The sequence below is a fragment of the Loxodonta africana genome, chromosome 24 (genome assembly GCF_030014295.1).
Source record: "Loxodonta africana isolate mLoxAfr1 chromosome 24, mLoxAfr1.hap2, whole genome shotgun sequence".
NCBI lineage: Eukaryota > Metazoa > Chordata > Mammalia > Proboscidea > Elephantidae > Loxodonta > Loxodonta africana.
Genome location: NC_087365.1, coordinates 46862934 through 46884900, shown reverse-complemented (window position 1 = coordinate 46884900; position 21967 = coordinate 46862934). Strand labels below are relative to the sequence as shown.

The 21967-nt window shown below is 41.4% G+C and overlaps 1 protein-coding gene across 16 annotated transcripts in view; it reads right to left on the bottom strand.

The window, feature by feature from the left end:
* Positions 1–21967, bottom strand: part of NCOA3 (nuclear receptor coactivator 3) — a 129428-nt gene that overhangs the window by 6861 nt on the left and 100600 nt on the right. For 11 of the 16 annotated variants that reach the window (XM_064276173.1, XM_010591770.3, XM_023550349.2 and 8 more), the window contains 12 exons: positions 20801–21192; positions 19757–20625; positions 18730–18880; positions 17562–17759; positions 16908–17180; positions 16682–16808; positions 14424–14595; positions 4841–5137; positions 3253–3357; positions 1662–1914; positions 668–842; positions 190–331 (listed from right to left, as the gene is read on the bottom strand). In XM_064276173.1, the coding sequence (XP_064132243.1) occupies positions 190–331; positions 668–842; positions 1662–1914; positions 3253–3357; positions 4841–5137; positions 14424–14595; positions 16682–16808; positions 16908–17180; positions 17562–17759; positions 18730–18880; positions 19757–20625; positions 20801–21192 (3154 nt within the window). The remainder of the gene's footprint in view (positions 1–189; positions 332–667; positions 843–1661; positions 1915–3252; positions 3358–4840; positions 5138–14423; positions 14596–16681; positions 16809–16907; positions 17181–17561; positions 17760–18729; positions 18881–19756; positions 20626–20800; positions 21193–21967) is intronic. The other 5 variants (XM_010591772.3, XM_010591774.3, XM_010591773.3 and 2 more) reach the window with 5 other exon arrangements.

Genomic DNA, 21967 nt, shown 5'->3' with positions numbered 1-21967 from the left:
TTACCAAAAGTATCTCATGGCCCAATGCCTTCAAATCAAGTTTTTGTTTTGTTTTGTTTTAAATGACTGTATTTTTAAGTTAATATATCGAGTTAAAATCTACATAGGACCTTTCAACTGCAGCTTTGGTTCTCTCCAAAGAACGGGAAGAATGTTTTTTTACAAAGGTAAGGACGGGATCCCCCATACCTGATCAGGACCCATGGGCATGCCAGACATGGGCATTGAGTTCATATTCATCTGTCCCATGTGACCACTGCTGCCATTCATGTGCACCATACTATAAGCCCCAGGATTCCCCTGGTGGGCAAACTGCTGCTGGGAAAAGGAGCTGTAAAGAAAGAGTGGAATTACCTCCAGACTCATTTTAGCAACACAGGGCTTGCAAACAGACTGTCACAATTTTGTCAAACGTAGCGAACAGTAACATCAGAGAGAAACTCCCTGGCAGCCTTCATTCAGTTTCTCACAGCTATCTGCGCTCATTACCCAATGAGTACGTGCACAGAATGAAAGGGTCTCAACCTGGGCACACCAAAGAGCACATTCTCTAAATGAACGCAGGGCTTGTCATCTCCCCATCCAAACGAGCTTGACTGAAAAGTGGAAAAAGTTTCTGAACTACGGTACCAGAGTGTGAATGACATTTAAGGCCACTGCTCTTCACCTGTTCCTGGCCAGGTTCCCCGATGGCCAGCCCTTCATTTCGGAGGACTGATACATTGGTACAGTCTGAGGGTGCTGCATCATGGGATTCTGGGAGGGACCCATTCTTGATGACATCATTGCGCTGGGAGGACTAGACACTCGACCAAAGGCTGGATCAGGTTGTTGGCCCATTCCTTTAAAAAAGAAAAAAAAAAGGCAAGCAATTACAATAACACACTCACATGGTATCTCCTCAGAATATCAGCTTTCTGTAGTAATTTTTATTTAAAAAGAAAAAAATAAGGTGGGGGTGGGACAATAAGGTATAAAGTACTACAAGATGCTGTATCTTGGTTATTCTGGCCTCTTGTCAAAATGCCATCTAAAGTGATAGGCATATTACAGAAAGGCACACTATTTAGATTACTTCTGGTGGAAGTGGGGCCTTCTGTACAAAAGGGACTCAGGATCACTCCACCCTCTTTTAGAGGGCAGAGGAGCTACTGTTCTTATCAGGCACGGCTGAATCCTAAAATGTAATCTCCCCCAATAAGTTCCACTCCCCACTCCATGTCCCCGGAACCTCTCAAAGGCTGATTATTATAACTAATAATAAATCCAAGGCACCAAGAAAGGGGACTTTAAAAAAAGCCTCTCCCTGACTCAACCAAACATTAAGAGACTTTTTAAAGTTCTACTATACTGGGACGTATGAGAAGGAAAAAACAAACTTGTAGTCCTTCCAAATAAGAGGTAAAGAGCTGGGAAAAAAAAAAAAAAAAGGTCTAAGAAAAATATTCAAATATGATACAATCCATCTGCCTCAATGACCTGTGTGTGCACCGTAGCACTTCAGTTCTCCATTATTTTAATCCATTCATTTTTTTGTGCAATAACAAGGGGGAGTTAGAAGTATTCTTGTTTATTTTTAATGTGCCAACAGATCTAGTGAATCTTACGTCCTTGATAATGTCACACTGCGGAAGGCTGTTTATTTTCACTGTCAACTTTACCGTAATTTGGTGGGTATGGAAACTGCTGTGGTGGAGCCTGGGGCATCACAGGTCCTGCCAAAACGCCATCCATGCTGGGGGAGGCAGTCACATTAGGGGGCGGGCTAAAGGCCTGGGTCGTCTGCTGCTGCTGCTGCTGCTGCTGCTGGTGCTGCTGGTGCTGCATCATCATCGCCACCCTCTGCTGTCGGAAGTGATGACTGAGCAGCTCTCTGCTCCGCTGGGCGACCATCTGGGCGTTGAGAAAGCCCTGCTAATACCCACGAAAGAACACAATTACACACGCAAACCAACAGCAGGCAGCTTCATACATCCAGTACTCCCACAATGCCTTAGGAAGTACACGGACAGACTAAACATGCGGCACCTTTCCTTGTAATTAAGGAAAAGAGAAAGGGTCCACTGTTCTTTATGATACAGGCTTTCTGGCAATCTCGGTGAGGGGAGCAGCTGAGGAGGAGGGATCTGGAAATCGCTTATTAGGGCCAAGAGACAAATTGAACAAAAAGAGTCAACAAGCTTTAACACAGTTAGAAACCCCTCCTCAAAGAGAGAGCATTTAGAGGAAGAATCTGAGGAGAAACTTCTCAGGAACTATGAAATAAACTATATGATAGTAAAGGGCAGAGCTGAAACTGGCGGGGGCGGGGGGGGGGACAAGAAGGGAAGCATAAAAAGTATGGGGTTACACTCAGATGAGCAGGAACCCGTTCTTCTGAAAGGAGAGGTGAAGGCAATGGAGAAGCTGTTTAGAGGTTAAGGGAGTGAGTGATCAAGGCACTGGACAAGGAAGGGGGCTCTGGCTGCACAAGCTGGGGGAGACCATCTCCAAGGAGCCAATTTTTACCATCTTTTTGGAAGGTATCCTAGCTTAGCCTCTACTGATGTCTGATTATCAAGAACACGCAGATTGTCAGCATTTCCAAGCAAGCCCAGAGTGAAAACTGGGCATTCACAGGTGTTAATATACTTTGTAATGGTAAGTATGAACAATATTTCAAAGCACAGTAGGTTTTTGTGTAGTCATCTGCCTCACACATTAGGAAAATACCTTAACACTATCTCTGACTCTGGCTCTAGGCAGAGACAAGGACTTTAACATCACCCCTCTCACAATGGGGAACAAGTCACCTCAGAGGCTATCACTGAGGGTAGGATTATGCATTATTTATTTTCTTCTTTATATTCCTTATCATTTCAAAATTTTACCCAGTGAACATTTTACCACATTCTATCTAGGTAGATTTATAATCCAGGAAGAGAGAAGGTTAGGGATTTATGGTTTTAAATTGTTAAAAAGCAAGTAACAGCTTTTCTACAGCACAGCAATTAATCACAAAGGCGATTAATTTAAAAACCCACTTAATCTGTAGTTTTAATGAAGGAATTGCTTTCCTCTGTTTCCTCCTAGTCACTAGCAAGAGAGCAGAAATGAAGGGAGAAAAAAACAGGTGGTAGGGCTGTGGAACTACTTCTTACACAAGAAACCTGGAGTTACTCTATTCTTTTAACATAGAACCAAACATGGGCCAGTCCCTGTGCTGGGAGCTGGGGACACAGCAGTGAATGCAGACAGACACATTATTCTCACCTGTGAGTTCACCTGTGGCTGCATCACGGGCCTCATCATCGCAGCCCCCGCAGCAGTGGGATTTTCCACTTTCATTTCCAGTGCCTGACGGCTCTGATTCAAAAACTGAGGAAAGACAAACTGGTTAGGATGTAAATGGAGCATGCTAACAAGCCCAACACTGCTTTATAAATCCTCAGCCCCACCCAATGAAGTCTTGACAGTATTTCCAGACTGGTTAACCTGGTTACATCACCAGCTCCCCAAATCTAAACTGAACTTTTCGGCATTAACTTTTTGAGCTGTCAAATGGAGCTTTACTGTTGGGCACTGGGGAGAAAACTGAAAATGTAATTTTGCAGTTTAAAGAGTATCTTCAACAGGAACTGAAAGGGTTTATAAAGTTAGATTTTCTCTGGGATTATTTAGGCACTCGGGGAAACTGCTTTAACTTGATCACAGTTTTAACACTGAATAAACTACCTCTTCTGCTACCTTTTCTGGGTTAACGTCTAGTGGAAAGAAATGATAAAAAGTAAAATGGTACCATGAATGCATTAACAGAGCTTTCCTACATACCTAAACTGAATTTCAGGAATATTCATGACCTGGAGAGTCTCTAGCTCACTGAATTTTAAATTCACTCATTCACCGGCTTATATCGTTCAGTTCCACCACTAACATAATAAACAATATGAAAAATTAAATTTTGAAAGACTTGTCTGGGATTAAGGAAACTGAAAAAATAGAAATCTCATCTTGGATATTTTAAAAGAATTCAAATCTTATAAAACATCTAGAAAGCAGAGGTTCCAGAAAAAATGTTGAAACCAAAAAGGTTTAGGTTGGTTAGCTCTAGTAGTAAATAAGGCCTGCCTTGAGCATTATGTTCTTTTAAGAACTACCTAGATGGGATCAAACTGACAAAAGCAACTTAAAAGATTAGATAGGAAATTCAGGGAACAGTGAGCTCACATTAACAAGGAACAACTCAGGAGGAGGGAGAGAATGCCTATGCATGACTGAAGAATGGAATCAATGTCACTAAACTGTATATGTAGCAACTGTTGAATTGGCGAGTATGTTTCGCTGTGTATATCACCGATAACAAAATTTTTTAAATGTAGAGGGAAAAAAAAGGTTTAAATATTGGTTATTAATATTAAGGACTTTAAAATATATAACTTACCTTTAAGACTATAAAGTCATCAAGAAACACTTTTGTCTTTTCCCCCAAGAGCAAGTCTGACATTTTTTACTTTTTAATCTGTGCAATGGCATATTTTTATAAAAACCACCCACTGCCATCGAGTGGATTCCGACTCACAGCGACCCTGTAGGACAGAGTAGAACTGCCCCATGGAGGTAATCAATTCTATCGTGACCACCCTCCAAACACAGGTCCACACAGATAAAATCTTACAGAGAAGAAAAACAAAATGAATTGCTTTTGCTGATGAGGGATGGAGACCCCATGGGTGCTGGGCCCACTGGCACCCTCAAGTCTACACAAGAGCTCAAAGGGACATGTCTGAAAACAAACGGAAAAAAGGAGGCCAAATGGAAAGTCACTTTTCCTGTGGCCAAAGGAGATCCTGTGACTGGTTACCTGCTGGCCCTGCAGCCTCTGCTGAAGTTGCATCCGCAGCTGCCTGGGGGTGCTCGTCCGCGGCCTCACGATGCTGGCCCTCGGATGCACTCCCTGGAGAGGAAAACTGCCTTGCTGGCTCATCTGACTCATCACAGAGTTAAAGGACGATGACTGTCCCTGAAGAGTAAAGCCTCCTTGCATTGGGGGCCCCTGTCCTGGGTACGTCTGCCCATACAATGCTGCCGCCTTCTGATCCATCATGACTGCTGCTTCCTGGCCTTGAAAAGCTTCCTGTTTGGGCTCCAAAGCTTGTCCCTTAAACATCAAACACATAAAATGAACAGTATGGGAGAGCTTCAGAAAACAAATGCCTTAAAGGAAGGGAAAAAATAAAGTTAACATATGTACACAACGATGACATAGAATTCCAAAACCAAAATCAAGTTTATTGTCTTTTCTTGTCTGCAGCTCCGTAAGGACACACACCACATCCCATCTTTTCACAGCTGTGTCCTAGTGCCTTGCACCAGGTCTCATAGAGACAGGCACTCAAATATGTTGTTGTCAGGTGCCGTCGAGTCGGTTCCGACTCATAGCAACCCCATGCACAACAGAACAAAACACTGCCCCGTCCTGCGCCATCCTAGTTATACTTGAGCTCACTGTTGCAGGCACTGTGCCAATCCACCTCGTTGAGGGTCTTCCTCTTTTCTGCTGACCCTGTACTCTGCCAAGCATGATGTTCCTCTCCAGGGACTGATCCCTCCTGATAACTTGTCCAAAGTAAGTAAGACACAGTCTCGCCATCCTTGCCTCTAAGGAGCATTCTGACCGCACTTCTTCCCAGACAGATTTGTTTGTTCTTTTGGCAGTCCATGGTATATTCAATATTCTTCGCTAACACCACAATTCAAAGGCCATGAACTCTTCTTCGGTCTTCCTTATTCATTGTCCAGCTTTCACATGCCTATGATGCGATTGAAAATACCATGGCTTGGGTCAGGGACACTTTAGTCTTCAAGGTTACATATTTGCTTTTCGACACTTTAAAGGGGTCCTTTGCAGCAAATTTGCCCAATGCAGTGCGTCATTTGACTTCTCAACTGCTGCTTCCATGGGTGTTGACTGTGGATCCAAGCAAAATGAAATCCTTGACAACTTCAATCTTTTCTCCATTTACCATGATGTTGCTCACTGGTCCAGTTGTGAGGATTTTTGCTTTCTTTATGTTGAGGTGCAAACCATACTGAGGGCTGTGGTCTTTGATCTTCATTAGTAAGTGCTTCAAGTCCTCTTCACTTTCTGCAAGCAAGGTTGTGTCAATCTGCATAAATGCAGGTTGTTAATGAGTCTTCCTCCAATCCTGATGCCCCGTTCTTCTTCATATAGTCCAGCTTCTCATAGTATTTGTTCAGCATACAGGTTAAATAAGTATGGTGAAAGAATACAACCCTGACGCACACCTTTCCTGACTTTAAACCAATCAGTATCCCCTTATTCTGTCTGAACAACTGCCTCTTGATCTATGTAAAGGTTCCTCATGACCATAATTAAGTGTTCTGGAGCTCCCATTCTTCGCAATGTTATCCATAGTTTATTATGATCCACACAGTCAAATGCCTTTGCATAGTCAATAAAACACAGGTAAACACCCTTCTGGTATTCTCTGCTTTCAGCCAGGGTCCATCTAACATCAGCAGTGATATCCCTGGTTCCATGTCCTCTTCTGAAACTGGCCTGAATTTCTGGTAGTTCCCTGTCGATATACTGCTGCAGCCGTTTTTGAATGATCTTCAGCAAAATTTTGTTTCCATGTGATATTGATATTGTTCTATAATTTCCACATTCGATTGGATCACCTTTCTTGAGAATAGGCATAAATATGGATCTCTTCCAGTCAGCTGGCCAGGAACCTGTCTTCCATATTTCTTGGCATAGACGAGTGAGCACCTCCACCATTGCATCCGTTTGCTGAAACATCTCAATTGATATTCCTTCAATTCCTGGAGCCTTGTTTTTCGCCAATGCCTTCAGAGCAGCTTGGACTTCTTCCTTCAGTACCATCAGTTCCTGATCATATGCCACCTCTTGAAATGGTTGAATATTGACTAATTCTTTTTGGTATAATGACTCTGTGTATTCCTTCCATCTTCTTTTGATGCTTCCTGTGTTGTTTAATATTCTCCCCATGAAATCCTTCACTATTGCAACTCGAGGCTTGAATTTTTTCTTCAGTTCTTTCAGCTTGAGAAATGCCGAATGTGTTCCTCCCTTTTGGTTTTCCACTTCCAGCTCTCTGCGCATGTCATTATAATACTTTGTCTTCTCGAGAGGCCGTTTGAAATCTTCTGTTCAGTTCTTTTACTTCATCAATTCTTCCTTTTGCTTTAGCTGCTCGACACTCAATAGCAAGTTTCAGAGTCTCCTCTGACATACATCTTGGTCTTTTCTTTCTTTCCTGTCTTTTCAGTGACCTCTTGCTTTCTTCATGGATGATGTCCTTTATGTCATTCCACAACTTGTCTGGTCTTCGGTAACCAGTATTCAATGCATCAAATCTATTCTTCAGATGGTCTCTAAATTTAGGTGGGATCTACTTAAGGTCATATATTGGCTCTCGTGGACTTGCTCTGATTTTTTCCAGTTTCAGCTTGAACTTGCATATAAGCAATTGATGGTCTGTTCCACAGTCGATGTAGTCAATTTGATTTCTGTGTGTTTCATCTGGTGAGGTCCATGTGTATGGTCACCGTTTATGTTGGTGAAAGAAGGTATGATGAGCACCCCCCCACCCCCACCCCCACCTGTTGGAAGGCACTCAAAAGATGACTGGGGAAGAGCTGCCTCCTCAAAGTAGCACTCAAATATAGCCTGAGCCAAATACCTAAAATGCAATAAGTCCTTGGAAAAACACCATTTGTTCCAGACCAGAGTTCTGTACCAACACAGACCTTCCACACCAATTATAAAATAAAGGCTTAATTAAAATCACTGTGGTCAATGAATTCTCATGTAATTTGTATAAGAATGTTCTTGAAATTATTGAGAAGTGATTCTGATAGAAGAAAATCAACAAAAGTTCACTTCTCTGGAGTATACTCACCAGTTGATTAAAGCCTGATGATGGTCATCCAGCACTATTTGTATGCAGCAAGAGAGACCCATTCAATGAACAAGTATTTATTAAGTGCCTGTTATGTGTGAGCCATCACTTCTCTACAGGCTAAGGATATGCTATGGATGGAATTGTGCCCCCAAAAGGGTTAAGTCCTAATCCAATAACAGTAAATCTGCCATCGTTTGGGTCTTTCTTTGAAGATATTATTAGTTAAGTTGACAAGGTCACGCTAGAGTAAGGCAGGTCCTATCCCCTTCTGAGTGACGTCTTACAGAAGGGGGACAGCAAACATGGAGACAGAGACACACACGGCGGGAAGGCAGATGCTATGTGACAAGGGAAGCAGATACATCTATAAGCAGAGCAAAGAAAATGCCAAGGATTGCTGGCAGCCACCAGAAACTAGGAGAAAGGCATAGAAGTTTCCCTCTCAGAACCCTCAGAAGGAATCAAAATGGAAGATAACCTGACTTGGACTTCTAGCCTCCAGAACTGAGACAATAAATTTCTGTTCTTTAAAGTCAGTCACTTTGGGGCATTTTGTCACTGCAACCCTAAGAAACTATGGATATTTACAAAATAATATCCCGCAGATGACAGAAAAAGTAAAAGTCAACATTCCGTAGGAGGAGTAGGAGGCTGCCTTGCTATGTAAGACATGGGGACCTGTCAAGTGCTGCATTCACCTGTATCTTCTTATTCACCAGGATGAAATGCTAAGCCTGCAGTAACACCCCTGACAACTCTTACCTTACGACACACATCTCACCGTACTGTGCTCTGTGGCAACAGACTCTCATTTTTCCCCACCGCTCTGGCCTATACTTCATCAGTGCTCAGTCCAGGGCCATCTTCTTTTCTCTAGCTACACTTTCTACTCAAGTGCTTGCTCTCAGCCAATGGTGACATCTACCACATTTTTATCTCTAGCCCAAACTTTTCTCTGAATGCAAATTCTGCCTATGCAAATGAATATTAACATCTTAATTTGGATGTCTCAGGCATCTCACAAACTGAACATGTGGAAAACACAAAGTTTTTCACTGCAGAGTGAATGAAACAAGACCCACACTAAAATACAGCATCATAAAATTTCAACGGGGAAAAATTCCTAAACAATTCAAAGAGAATAAATGGGTCATATGCAAAAGAACAGAACCAGAACGGAGTAAGACTCAGTGCCCACACTGCCATTGCTGGATCCCAATGCTAGGAAACTATGCAACAATTCTTTCAAAATTCTAGGAGGAACCTACAACGTAGCCATACACGCAGAAGAGTAAAATAAAGATATTTCCAGACACACAAGAACCCAAAACATTGTATGTCACACAGTAGGGCCTGGAAAGCTATAGAGGTTGAGCTTCAGCACAACAAAGGAGGAAATCAAGAGAGAAAATGACTTGTGATTCAGAAAACTGGGATCCAACATAGGAGAGAGAAGAGGCCTGCCTCATAAGGGTCAACGTACACCAGGGAACAGGGAGCTAGGAGGGAGGGAATTAATGGACTATGTAATGTGTCAGAACATGTGAGGAAAAGCTTAAGAGGAATTTTATAGTTCTGTTGAAGTATCTCGGAAGGACGAACCATAAACACATAAAAAACTAAGCAAATAAAAAGAGAAAGCAATTATTAATTCAAAAACCAAATACAAACTAACTCCAAGTGGATCAAAGACCTAAACATAAAGACTAAAACGATAAAGATCATGGAAGAAAAAATAGGGACAACCCTAGGAGCCCTAATACAGGGCATAAACAGAATACAAAACATTACCAAAAATGATGAAGAGAAACCAGATAACTGGGAGCTCCTAAAAATCAAACACCTATGCTTATCTAAAGACTTCACCAAAAGAGTAAAAAGACCACCTACAGACTGAGAAAGAATATTCAGCTATGACATCTCAGACCAGCACCTGATCTCTAAAATCTACATGATTCTGTCAAAACTCAACCACAAAAAGACAAACAACCCAACCAAGAAGTGGGCAAAGGATATGAACACACATTTCACTAAAGAAGATATTCAGGCAGCCAACAGATACATGAGAAAATGCTCCCGATCATTAGCCATTAGAGAAATGAAAATTAAAACTACGATGAGATTCCATCTCACACCAACTAGACTGGCATTAATCCAAAAAAACACAAAATAAAAAATGTTGCAGAGGCTGCGGAGAGATTGGAACTCTCATACACTGCTGGTGGGAATGTAAAATGGTACAACCACTTTGGAAATCCATCTGGCGTTATCTTAAACAGTTAGAAATAGAACTACCATACAACCCAGAAATCCCACTCCTTGGAATATACCCTAGAGATACAAGAGCCTTCACACAAACAGATATATGCACACCCATGTTTATTGCAGCTCTGTTTACAACAGCAAAAAGCTGGAAGCAACCAAGGTGTCCGTCAACAGACGAATGGGTAAATAAATTGTGGTATATTCACACAATGGAATACTACACATCGATAAAGAACAGTGACGAATCTCTGAAACATTTCATAACATGGAGGAATCTGGAAGGCATTATGCTGAGCGAAATTAGTCAGAGGCAAAAGGACAAATATTGTATAAGACCACTATTATAAGATCTTGAGAAATAGAAAAAACTGAGAAGAACACATACTTTTGTGGTTACGAGGGGGGGAGGGAGGGAGGGAGGCAGAGGGTTTTTTATTGATCAATCAGTAGATAAGAACTGCTTTGGGTGAAGGGAAAGACAACACTCAATACAAGGAAGGTCAGCCCAATTGGACTGGACTAAAAGCAAAGAGGTTTCCGGGATAAAATGAATGCTTCAAAGGTCGGCGGACCAGGGGCTGGGGTCTGGGGAACATGGTTTGAGGGGACTTCTAAGTCAATTGGCAAAATGATTCTATTATGAAAACATTCTGCATCCCACTTTGAAATGTGGCATCTGGGGTCTTAAATGCTAACAAGCGGCCATCTAAGATACATCAATTGGTCTCAACCCACCTGGAGCAAAGGAAAATGAAGAACACCAAGGTCACACAACAACTAAGAACCCAAGAGACAGAAAGGGCCACATGAACCAGAGACCTACATCATCCTGAGACCAGAAGAACTAGTTGGTGCCCGGCCACAATCGATGACTGCCCTGTCAGGGAGCACAACAGAGAACTCCTGAGGGAGCAGGAGATCAGTGGGATACAGACCCCAAATTCTCATAAAAAGACCATACTTAATGGTCTGACTGCGACTAGAGGAATCCCGGCGGCAATGCTCCCCAGATCGTCTGTTGGCACAGGACAGGAACCATCCCCGAAGACAACTCATCAGACATGAAAGGGACTGGTCAGCGGGGGGGAGAGATGCTGATGAAGAGTGAGCTAATTACATCAGGTGGACACTGGAGAGTGTGTTGGCAACTCTTGACTGGAGGGGGGATGGGAAGATACAGAGAGAGGGAAGACGGCAAAATTGGCACGAAATGAGAGACTGAAAGGGCTGACTCAATAGGGGGAGAGCAAGTGGGAGAAGGGAGTAAGATGCATATAAACTTACATGTGACAGACTGATTGGAATTGTAAATGTTCACTTGAAGATTAATAAAATTAAAAAAAAAAGTAATAAAAAAAAAAACCAAATACAAGCTATACTTGGCTCAGTGATGATCCAAAATAATGTAGACACTGACTAATGACAACAACAAAGACAGAATCACACTGTGGGTACAGAGAAAGCACATGCCCATATGTATGTAGCAGGCATGGGTGTGTGTTCTGAGGGGCAGGGAGGGAGGGAGATAAATACAGATTCACATTTCTTATCTGAAATTCTAAAATCCAAAATAGCTTTAGAAAAATTTATTCATTCACACCAAACTCATTTAATGGCAAAACCTGACATGAACTTGTAAGAGGTAATATATAATCTCTACGTATATTCACTTACTGTAACTATGTATTTTGCTATAGAAATAATAGCTTGTTTGATCAGAGCCTACTGCCCCAAACTATACTATTGCTGCTCAAAATCTACCAGAGGTGTCATGTCATGTATGGTATACATGTACCATTTTACCTTCCTAAAATCCAAAAATCTCTGAATTTCTAAACACATCTGATCCCAACGGTCTCAGATAAGTGACTACAGACCCTTAGTCAACAATCATATGCAGAAGTCAATAGATACAGAGTAAGGTTGATTAAAAAAAATAGCATTATAAGCATATCTCTTACAAACATTACCAAAACAAACATTCAAAGAGTTGAATTTCACTACCTTTAAGCAAGGGCAGGAGCCCTGGTGGCACAGTGGTTAAGAGCTTGGCTGCTAACCAAAAGGCTGACAGTTCAAACCTACCAGCTGCTCCTTGGAAACCCTACAGTGTAGCTCTACTCTGTCCTTTAGGGTTGCTATGAGTGGGAATCAACTCCACGGCAACGCGTTTGACCTGGTTTTTTTTTGGAAGCAAGGGCAAGTGACAGTGGTTCTTCGATAAAAACTATTCCTCTGCCACTTGATTTTTAAGTTACATACATGGATTACTTTGCTAAAAACAAAAGTTAAAACAAAAAAGTAAAGCAAGTCTCATCACTACCCTGCTTAAATTCAATGTCTTCCCAATATAATAGAAAAATCCCAAACTCCTTAAGATGACTTTGTAGAATATGGCCTCCATTTGCCTCCCCCACCTCGTTTTACTCCACTCCCCCTCTGCTCTCACAAGCTTTCAGTTACTTTCTAGTACCTCTTAGCTCTTTCCTGCCTGAAGACCTTCAAGGACCTCTGAGTCTGTTGTGCCTCTTAAGGAATATTCTTTCCCTACCTCTTTGCACATCTGGCTCCTTCTCATCCTTCAGGCTTCAGCTTACATGTCATTTCCCCAAAAAGAACTTCCCTGGCCACTCAAGTAAATTCCCAGTTATTCTTTATCTCATCATCCTGGATTTGAAAACCCCAAAAATTTTTAAACTAAAAACAAGACCCCACCAAAAAGAAAACCAGGAAAATTATTTGCAACACATTCAATAAGATAATAGACATTCTTCAAATCACAGCTCAGACATCGTTTTTTTTTAGAGAAAATGTTTGACAACCCCCACTCCCTTGGCTGACATCTCTTAGCACTACAGGCTTTTCCTTCAAAACCTCTACTGTACCACTTCTCTTTCTACATATATGGTTTCCTTCCTGATGTCTGCCTCACCCAATGGGATGTGGCCTTTGGGAGCAGGAATTAACTTGCTCATTGTTGTTCCTCTGCCTCTGAAAAGACTGACTAGCATACAGAAGACAGAGATATTTGCTGAATGAAGGAATCAACAAATAAATCAATGGTGAAACACACTTAAAGTAGTCTTGCAAATCAAGAAAATAACGCTCTATCAGGAAACTACAAAATAGACATACAAATGGCCAATAAATACAAAGGTATTCACTCTTGCAAATCAAAGAAACACATAATTTAAAACAACTTTTTTCTTTGCCTATCAGATTAGCAAAGATGTAAAAGAATAATCATGCTCAGTATTTGTTTATTCACTTCTCATTCACTCGTTCTTTCATCTACTTGCACCTCTGTGTACGTTCTTTGCACCTGGTGGTGCAGCGGTTAAGCACTTGGCTACTAGCTGAAAAATTGGCAGATTGAACCCACCAGCAGCTCCGCGAGAGAAGATGTGGGAGTCTCCTTCTGTAAAGATTACAGCCTTGGAAACCCTATAGTGCAGTTCCACCCTGTCATATAGGGTAGTTCTACCCTGTCATATAGGGTGTCTGTGAGTCAGAATCGACTCAGTGCCAGTGGGTTTAGGGATGTGTTCTTTCATATTTAGCTGAGTCTCTCCAGCACAGCGCTGGGTAAAAAGTTATGAAAAACTAGTACTATCATACTCTGTTGGTAGGAAAGAAGCTAGTACAATCTTTTAGGAAAACAACATGAAAATATGTCATAAAACCTTTAAAATGTGCACCAATAACACCTTCTCTTGAATTGTAGCTAAGGAAACAGAGTATGAACAATACGTAATTCACAGAACTATTTATGACACTTATTATTTAGAACAATTAAAATTTTCATCAGTAGTTGTTGTTGTGTACCATCAAGTCGAGTCAACTCAGGGTGACCCTATAGGACAGAAAAGAACTGCCCCTGTAAGGTTTCCAAGGCTGTAATCTTTACAGAAGCCAACTGCCATATCTTTCTCCTACAGAACGGCTGGTAGGTTCAAACTGACCTTTCAGTTCACAGCCGAGCGCTTAACCACCGCACCAGCGGGGCTCCTTTCATGAGTAGAGGATTGGTTAAATTATGTGTCCAATATAATAAATGATACTTGACCACTAAAATCACATATATATAATATATAAAAAATATACAGTGATGTGACACAGTAATAATGAGAAAGATACATATACAGGCATTCTTGTGCATGGGCTCATACACATGTTTGCATGCATATAGACATACTCTCTCTCCCCTACATCCACAGTAATGCCACCTACTTGATTTACAAGTTCAGGGATGCCCAAAGCTCTGTCAATTTCTTCCAGGCCTGTAGCATCTGTGTTGCTTAGGAGTGTGTGCAGCTGGTCCAGCAATGCTCTTTCATCACTCTGGCCTTCTAGGTTAGATGGTGGCCCAAGGAGATCATCCAGAGAATTCCTAAGAAGTGGCCTAAAAAGAGATTTACAATCAATTTCAATAGTACTTTCTCCCTTTAAAAAAAAACACAGTAATTGTAACCAATACTTTTAATGTACAGTAATAAATACTTCAAGTATAAATAATTAAACAATTGGGCAGCAGTGAAGAGGAAGTAAAAAAGACAGGAATTTAAGGTCCACGATTCTAAAACTTCACCAGTCCATCTTCAACCACCATGTCTAGATATCTAAGAGCCAATTCCACCACCAGAATGTCTTTTCCAGATCCTGGATATTTGGGCGACAGCAGAACTTGGGAGGGAGGGGGCCACTGGGAGAAAGCTGTACTTTCAAGACCCTGTCAGAAGTGCTGCAATACAGTAGTTATATTATCTGAAAGTTAGGGAAATCAACAAACAGGTAGAAGAAAACAGAGAAATGTTGAACTATCAATGAACTATGTCAGGGAACCTGCCCAAATAACTTTTTGCTATACTTGGCTGGCTCACAGAGCTCACGTGTCCTTAAGTGTAACACTCACAAACTCCTTACACTTACACCAAGGCGCCACAGTTCTTCCTCCACACACAAAGGGCACGGAGCTAGAAACGCATTCTGCTTCAGAAAAGTTCTATGAACTGGATATTACTCAACTGGGTAGAGAACCACTCACCTTAAAAGACTCATGTAGTTACATCACTGCCTAGTCAACAGATTTTTTCTCTGCTTAATTTATTGAAGAAGGTGGGTTAAATTATGACTCACTGTAACAATAACAGGTGGTTTCTTTCATGCAAATAAGTTACCAACCAAGAGAAATAAAAATGAAATACAGACTTAGCCCACAATCCCCGAAAAGTTTTAAATAATTTTAGAAAGAAATTATCCAATTCTACAAAACATTTTCCAGAAAATCGAGGCTTGCCCTCTGAACATCATTTGTAAAACCACTAAGAATGTGTTTTTGTGTTTTTTGTTGTTTTTTTAATAATTTTTATTGTGCTTTAAGTGAAAGTTTACAAATCATGTCAGTCTCTCACACAAAAACCCATATACACTTTGCTACACACTCCCAATTACTCTCCCCCTAATGAGACAGCCTGCTCTCTCCCTCCACTCTCTTTTCGTGTCCTTTTTGCCAGCTTTTAACCCCCTCCACCCTCTCATCTCCCCTCCAGGCAGGAGATGCCAACATAGTCTCAAGTGTCCACCTGATCCAAAGAGCTCACTCCTCACCAGCATCCCTTTCCAATCCATTGTCCAGTCCAATCCATGTCTGAAGAGTTGGCTTCGGGAATGGTTCCTGTCCTGGGCCAACAGAAGGTCTGGGAGCCATGACCACTGGGGTCCTTCCAGTCTCCGTCAGACCATTAAGTCTGGTCTTACGAGAATTTGGGGTCTGCATCCCACTGTTCTCCAGCTCCCTCAGGGGTTCTCTGTTGTGTTCCCTGTCAGGGCAGTCATCAGTTGTAGCCGGGCACCATCTAATTCTTCTGGTCTCAGGGTGATGTAGTCGCTGGTTCATGGGGCCCCTTCTGTCTCTTGGGCTCGTAATCACCTTGTGTCCTTGGTGTTCTTCGTTCTCCTTTGATCCAGGTGGGTTGAGACAAATTGATGCATCTTAGATGGCCGCTTGCTAGCGTTTAAGACCCCAGACACCACTCTTCAAAGTGGGATGCAGAATGTTTTGTTAATAGATTTCATTATGCCAATTGACTTAGATGTCCCCTGAAACCATGGTCCCCGGACCCCTGCCCCTGCTACGCTGGCCTTTGAAGCATTCAGTTTATCCAGGAAACTTCTTTGCTTTTGGTTTAGTAGGAACGTGTTCTTAATCCTCTAAAACTGATGCTAATTTATACCCCTCTTCGTGAAATTATCATCAGGAGAGACAATCATCTCACAGAGAGGCTCTCAGAGGTTGGACCACTGAATGATCCCGTGGCTAAACAATATAGTTCTGTTTCCTCCCTCCCCCATGAATGCTCCCACTTGCTGCGTTTGCCTCATTTGTTCACACACTATCACCACAAAATGAGGTTTGTTCCTGTGCTCTGACCCTCTTCTAGGTAATCTGATGTTAACATTTTCCAAAGAGTCACAAAACAAAGCCCCACCTATTTTGAGTCCCATGAGGGCCTTGTTCCACAGATAACATGCCATCTGGCCAGGAACCTGGTTGGTTAGATGGTGCTGCTTGGCTATAAGGATTGACCCCCATTCCCATGGGAATCTCACCAGACCCTAAGGAAGCAAAAAAGAAAGTATAAATTTTCAAGTATGTCAATGGTGTAACAATTACCCTAAAACATCTAGTATTCTTTTTTTAAAGGGGAAGCTTACTCATTTGAAGCATCTGCTGTTGCTGTTGCTGCTGCTGCTGTTGCTGCTGTTGCTGCAACCCTGGTCTCATGCCTGGTGCACCACTGGACCGAACAGGCAGGGTGGGCATGGAGCCAGCCACCACAGGTCTGGGCAAAGTAGCGTTAAAATCTGCTCCTGGTCTCCCCACGGAGTTTGAACTCATAGGCTCCATTCTGCTAGCCTTTGAGTTTGGTAAGCCCCAGTCTCCTGAGGAAGCAGTTTGAGTCACAGTCACATTCCGGTTTGGTCCAGCTAGAACAGGTAAAAATTATTAGGTCTCTTCATATTGTAGTGGAAACCTTCATGTATCATAAAGGTACAGCCACTATACACATCAGCCTGGACAAAAAAAAAGTGCTCTGTGTGCCTATGAATGGGGCTATCCAACTATGAACGTGTTTTTGATAGGTCACTATTCCCATCTATTCACTACAGGTTAGAAAATGTCTTAGACTAGCCTCCTTCAGGGTTAAAATAACTAAGATAAAATGAAGGATACTCATGAAAGAAACATGCTAATATTATTCAAAAACCTATTACTTAATCCTAGTTATTTAAAGGACTTTAAGTATTTTATATTTGTTTTTCCCAAAAGAAATCTGTAATCATTACTACTACTAAGAAATAGCATACCCATATTTGAGCCATAATTTTCTTGACTATCCATCATTCTTGGATTCCCACCCGACACGGGTTGCTTTGGTAACATGGGGAAAGCACTGATATTCTTCACTGGAGGGCTTGAGCCGACAGGCACCGGGCTATTTAGAGACACTGCTCGATTATAAGGAGGACGAATGGGCTGCACAGACTGTGGACTTCTCAAACCTGCTGAAAACATACAAGTACAATACATAAATATCCCTCATGACTCAATACACAAATAATGAAGTACAAGCCATAAATACCACCGCTACCCACCAAGAATGCCTTCCTTACAAAAACGAACACTGTCTTCCTTTACAAAACAAACACTTAGTCAAAAAAAAAAATGCTTCGTATTCCAAATAAAGTAGAGACAAGAATCTCAGTGCTGGCTGAAGTACTGGACAGTGTTCTATAGCCTGATATGGTCATTCAAATTCTGCTTCACTCAATATTGAAAAATACACTCATGTTTTAAACTCCTGCAGGTTCCTCCACAAGTATACTTAGTAAGTGACTTCTCTGCAACAAGGAATGAAATACAGAATTTCCTCCTAAATGCTGTTTTTTCCACGTTCAATCAATTTGATTTGACTGTGCATTTCACTTTAGGAAATACTGACACTGAAAACAAATAGCCATCATTCTGGATTAACTGCGAATTATCTTTTCAATTGCTTACACACAACATACCCATGTTAAATGAATCAATGAATAAACACATAGCAATAAGAAAGAGGTTCGGTAAGGAGTAGCAAACACCAAAGAGGAAAACTCCATTAAATGACAGGATCCCATAAATGTCAAAGGACAGGTTTTGATCTATAGTTCTGGTGGTGTTATTTTGTTTTCATCCATCTCTCTGTGGCTAAGAAAAACAGACACTCTAGCACCTTCTACACATCTGGAATAACCAAATACAAATACTTTCCTATAACTGCCATGGGTACTGGCATCATCTTTGTGAGAAAAACAGGAAACGAAGGAACAGGAAAATTCCAGAAAGTTTTTAAAAATACATATGCTGTAAATAGTATAGGAAACTGAGATTCAGCATGTGTTTTTAAGTTATATATGCGAGTTGGATCCTGGTCTTAGCGCAGGAATGCATATAAGTATATAGAAACATCCAAAAGCCAACAAAAATAACACCTACTTCTTTCCTTACCGAGAGAATTAGTTCCTTGAAACATCTGCTGCTTGGTTCCCAGATTACTACCACCATTCGTGGATATGGAATTATTGTAAAAGTCAGAACTCGTCAGATCACCAAGAATAGCATCTAGATGATCCAAGTCTCCAGGTCCCTGAAAATAATTTTTTAGTTAATCTGTGTTTTTTTATATTACTAGATATACAGGTATAAACATACTCATCAAAATACGTAAAATGGGAACAAGTAAAATACAGTTATATACCTAAAATGATAGTGGCTAACTTAAAGCCTCTATCCCTATTCTTCCTCCTCAAAGTGACAACAATTTAAACCACTGAGATAAATCACACATTTTCTTTTATACTAGATGTTAGCTGTGGGGTGTTTTCCAACTAACATTAGTCACCAGCACTGAAGTGATCACTAGCTGACAGAGATGTCTGCATCTACACATACCTTCTGGAAAAGGTATTAATAATAAAGCAACAAGTTGATATTCAATAGGGTATTCACAGGTGTGCCCCAAAATGGCTTTTAGTCAATAAATTGGGTAAACAGTGGCTTAAAGGAAGTTACACAGGCATCTTAACTGTCCAGCTCCTCTGAGCCTTTAACTTGCTCAGGGGCATATTAAAATTTCCTGGAATAGCATCCCTCAAGCAGACTTTGGGAAATGTTTACACAGAACGCGATCATGTACGTAAAATTTGATTCTTAGGTAAAAATCAAAATTGTTGTTGCTTAAAAAAAAAATTTTTCCTCCTTTGTACTTCTACCGTACCCTTAATGAACCATTCTGCTCATTCCAACAATACCTCAACTTTTCCAAATTTGCTACTCAACAGAGCCCCATTTTAAAACATAGACATCTGATATTTCTAAATTGCTGATGTCCACAGGAAATACAAAGAAACAATAACTCAAAGTTAACTTCCTAAAATAGAGCAATTTGTGTATAACACATTATCTGACACCTAAATGCAGTGATGAAACACGCTGACTATGCTGGAATGTACAGGCAAATTACCTCTTCATTTGTTTCTGTCTTGATTTTAGAGTCTTTTTCTTGACTCGAACTAGGAATGGTGGAGCTGCCACACTGACTCATTTTACTATCAATGCCTTCCACTTTGGGCTGTAGCTCTTTAGAGAGGGTGTCACTAGGATCATCCCTATCTAGCAGGTATCTAAGAAGTGCATTATTTTCCTTCTTCTTAGGACTTAGCTGCTCCTGCTTGACATTTCCTTCTCCACAAGGAGCTGTACTACTGGTGTCTCTCCCGGTGGCTTCTGCTGTTATCTTGGCTACTTCAGCTGGCGAATTCCCATTCTGCAGCAACTTGTGCAAAATTCTGTGTTTCTTTTGCAACAGTGACCCATGCATATTGGACGTGGAGGACACGCCTCCAGAAGTAGAAGAGGAGACTCCAGAGGGGCTGGTGACACTAAGGGATGAGTCTTTACAACTCGAATCCAGGGGAGAGTTGGTCAAGGAGGAATGACCTCGGTCATCTGAAGAATAGGTAAGTAACTGCAGCAATTTTTTATGACCTTTGCTTTCCAGAGGACCCCTCTGATTCTCTGACCCTTCTACATTGTTCTCTTTACTTTCTTTGTCATTGAGGTGATCCCTGCTATTTGACTGACACATTGAACTCTCCACTGGATTCTGGTCACAATATAAGCCTAGAGGACTCTTGGAATCCTGGCTGTTCACTTTACTTGGCTGGGTTATATTCATATTGGGAGAGTTATCCAATTTGGGGCCTGGGGAAGACAGAGTAGACAGAAGAGAAGTCCCAACACCCTCACTGATAGCCTGCAGGGCACTGAGAGAGCTGCTGGAAAAGCTGTGGCTCCCAGTATTGCCAGAAGATCCCATGGGCGAGTGCACACCTGCATTTGGAGAAGAGTTAGGAAAGAAAGTTAGACTATCACACACTGTAACAAAACACCACTTAATTCTCCAAAATTTTCTATTACAAAATGATTTTGCTTTACAAGAATTATAGTGGTATGGAGAGAAAAGAAGAATTTACTGAAAAAGAAAAGGAAATGCCACCGTAAATACCTGGAACAGGAGAAAACTGGTGTGAGGCCATCTTTGGACTCCCACGATTACGAGGAGAAATCATGATATTTTGCTGGTTGGAGCCAAGGCCAGGACTCCCGTGCGGGGGACTATTCATGTTGAGACCATAGTTGTTGTTCTGGTAGGAAGATGGTGACTGCATGCCCGGCCCAGGGTTCAGTGAAGCAATGTTACTGGAGCCCCCATATCTAGCTCCACTCATCTGCCCTGTGGCAGTAGGGTCTGCCAAGCCATAGGTCCTGCTGCTCAGCATCTGTAAGCCTTGGTTTGGTGACATGCTCATGCCACCTACTGAATTGTTGCACCCAGCTACAGGAGGTCTAATGCCTTGTCCAAGAGGATTTGGGTTTGGTCTATACCCATTCTGTTCTCTGCAAAGAAACATAACATCAAACTTTTACTAAAAAAAAATTATAAGCATGTGTCAAAGCTCTGAATCAGATAAGTAAGGGATGAGATAAGTGCACAGGAACTTACCTTCTTCTGTACCATTCTAATAAAAAAAAAAAAAAATTCTAATACCCAGTGATAATTCCAGTGTAGATATTAATCTACTATTAATCTAATTACGTATTTTTTACAAGCTGCAGAATCTAAATGAGTGACAGCACTACAGCACTGAGAAGGGCCAACAGCTATGTTATATGGACTCCTTGTTGTTATTATTAGGCTTTACGGAAACAGATCATCAGATGTCTTCCTCCTGCAGAGCTGGGTAGGTTCAAGCCCCCAACCTCTCACCAGCCGAGCACTTAACACTGCACCACCAGGGCTCCTAGCAGTGCTTAACCAGAGTTGCCATATAGCTAGGAGTGGCAACTAGAGGTGCCTACAAATCACTCAATAGAATTAATGCTGACTGTCCGCCTTCATGTGGTGCTCATGTACCATTAGCAATACCAAAAGTAACGTTTATTCTTGAAGGCAAGATTCAAATTTTTAATTCAGTCCTTAAAAGCAACGTAATATATTATTAGAAATGAAAGGTAACAGAGGTGGGCAGATTTTACATGCTCTTTCACTCACTAGCCTTCCCATCCCCCAGCTTTCTCAAGAAGTAGTTATTTAATGAACAAATACTCATTTCCATAGAAAAATATAACCTTAAAAAACAAATCGTAATCCAGGAATCTAAATTCACTTCAG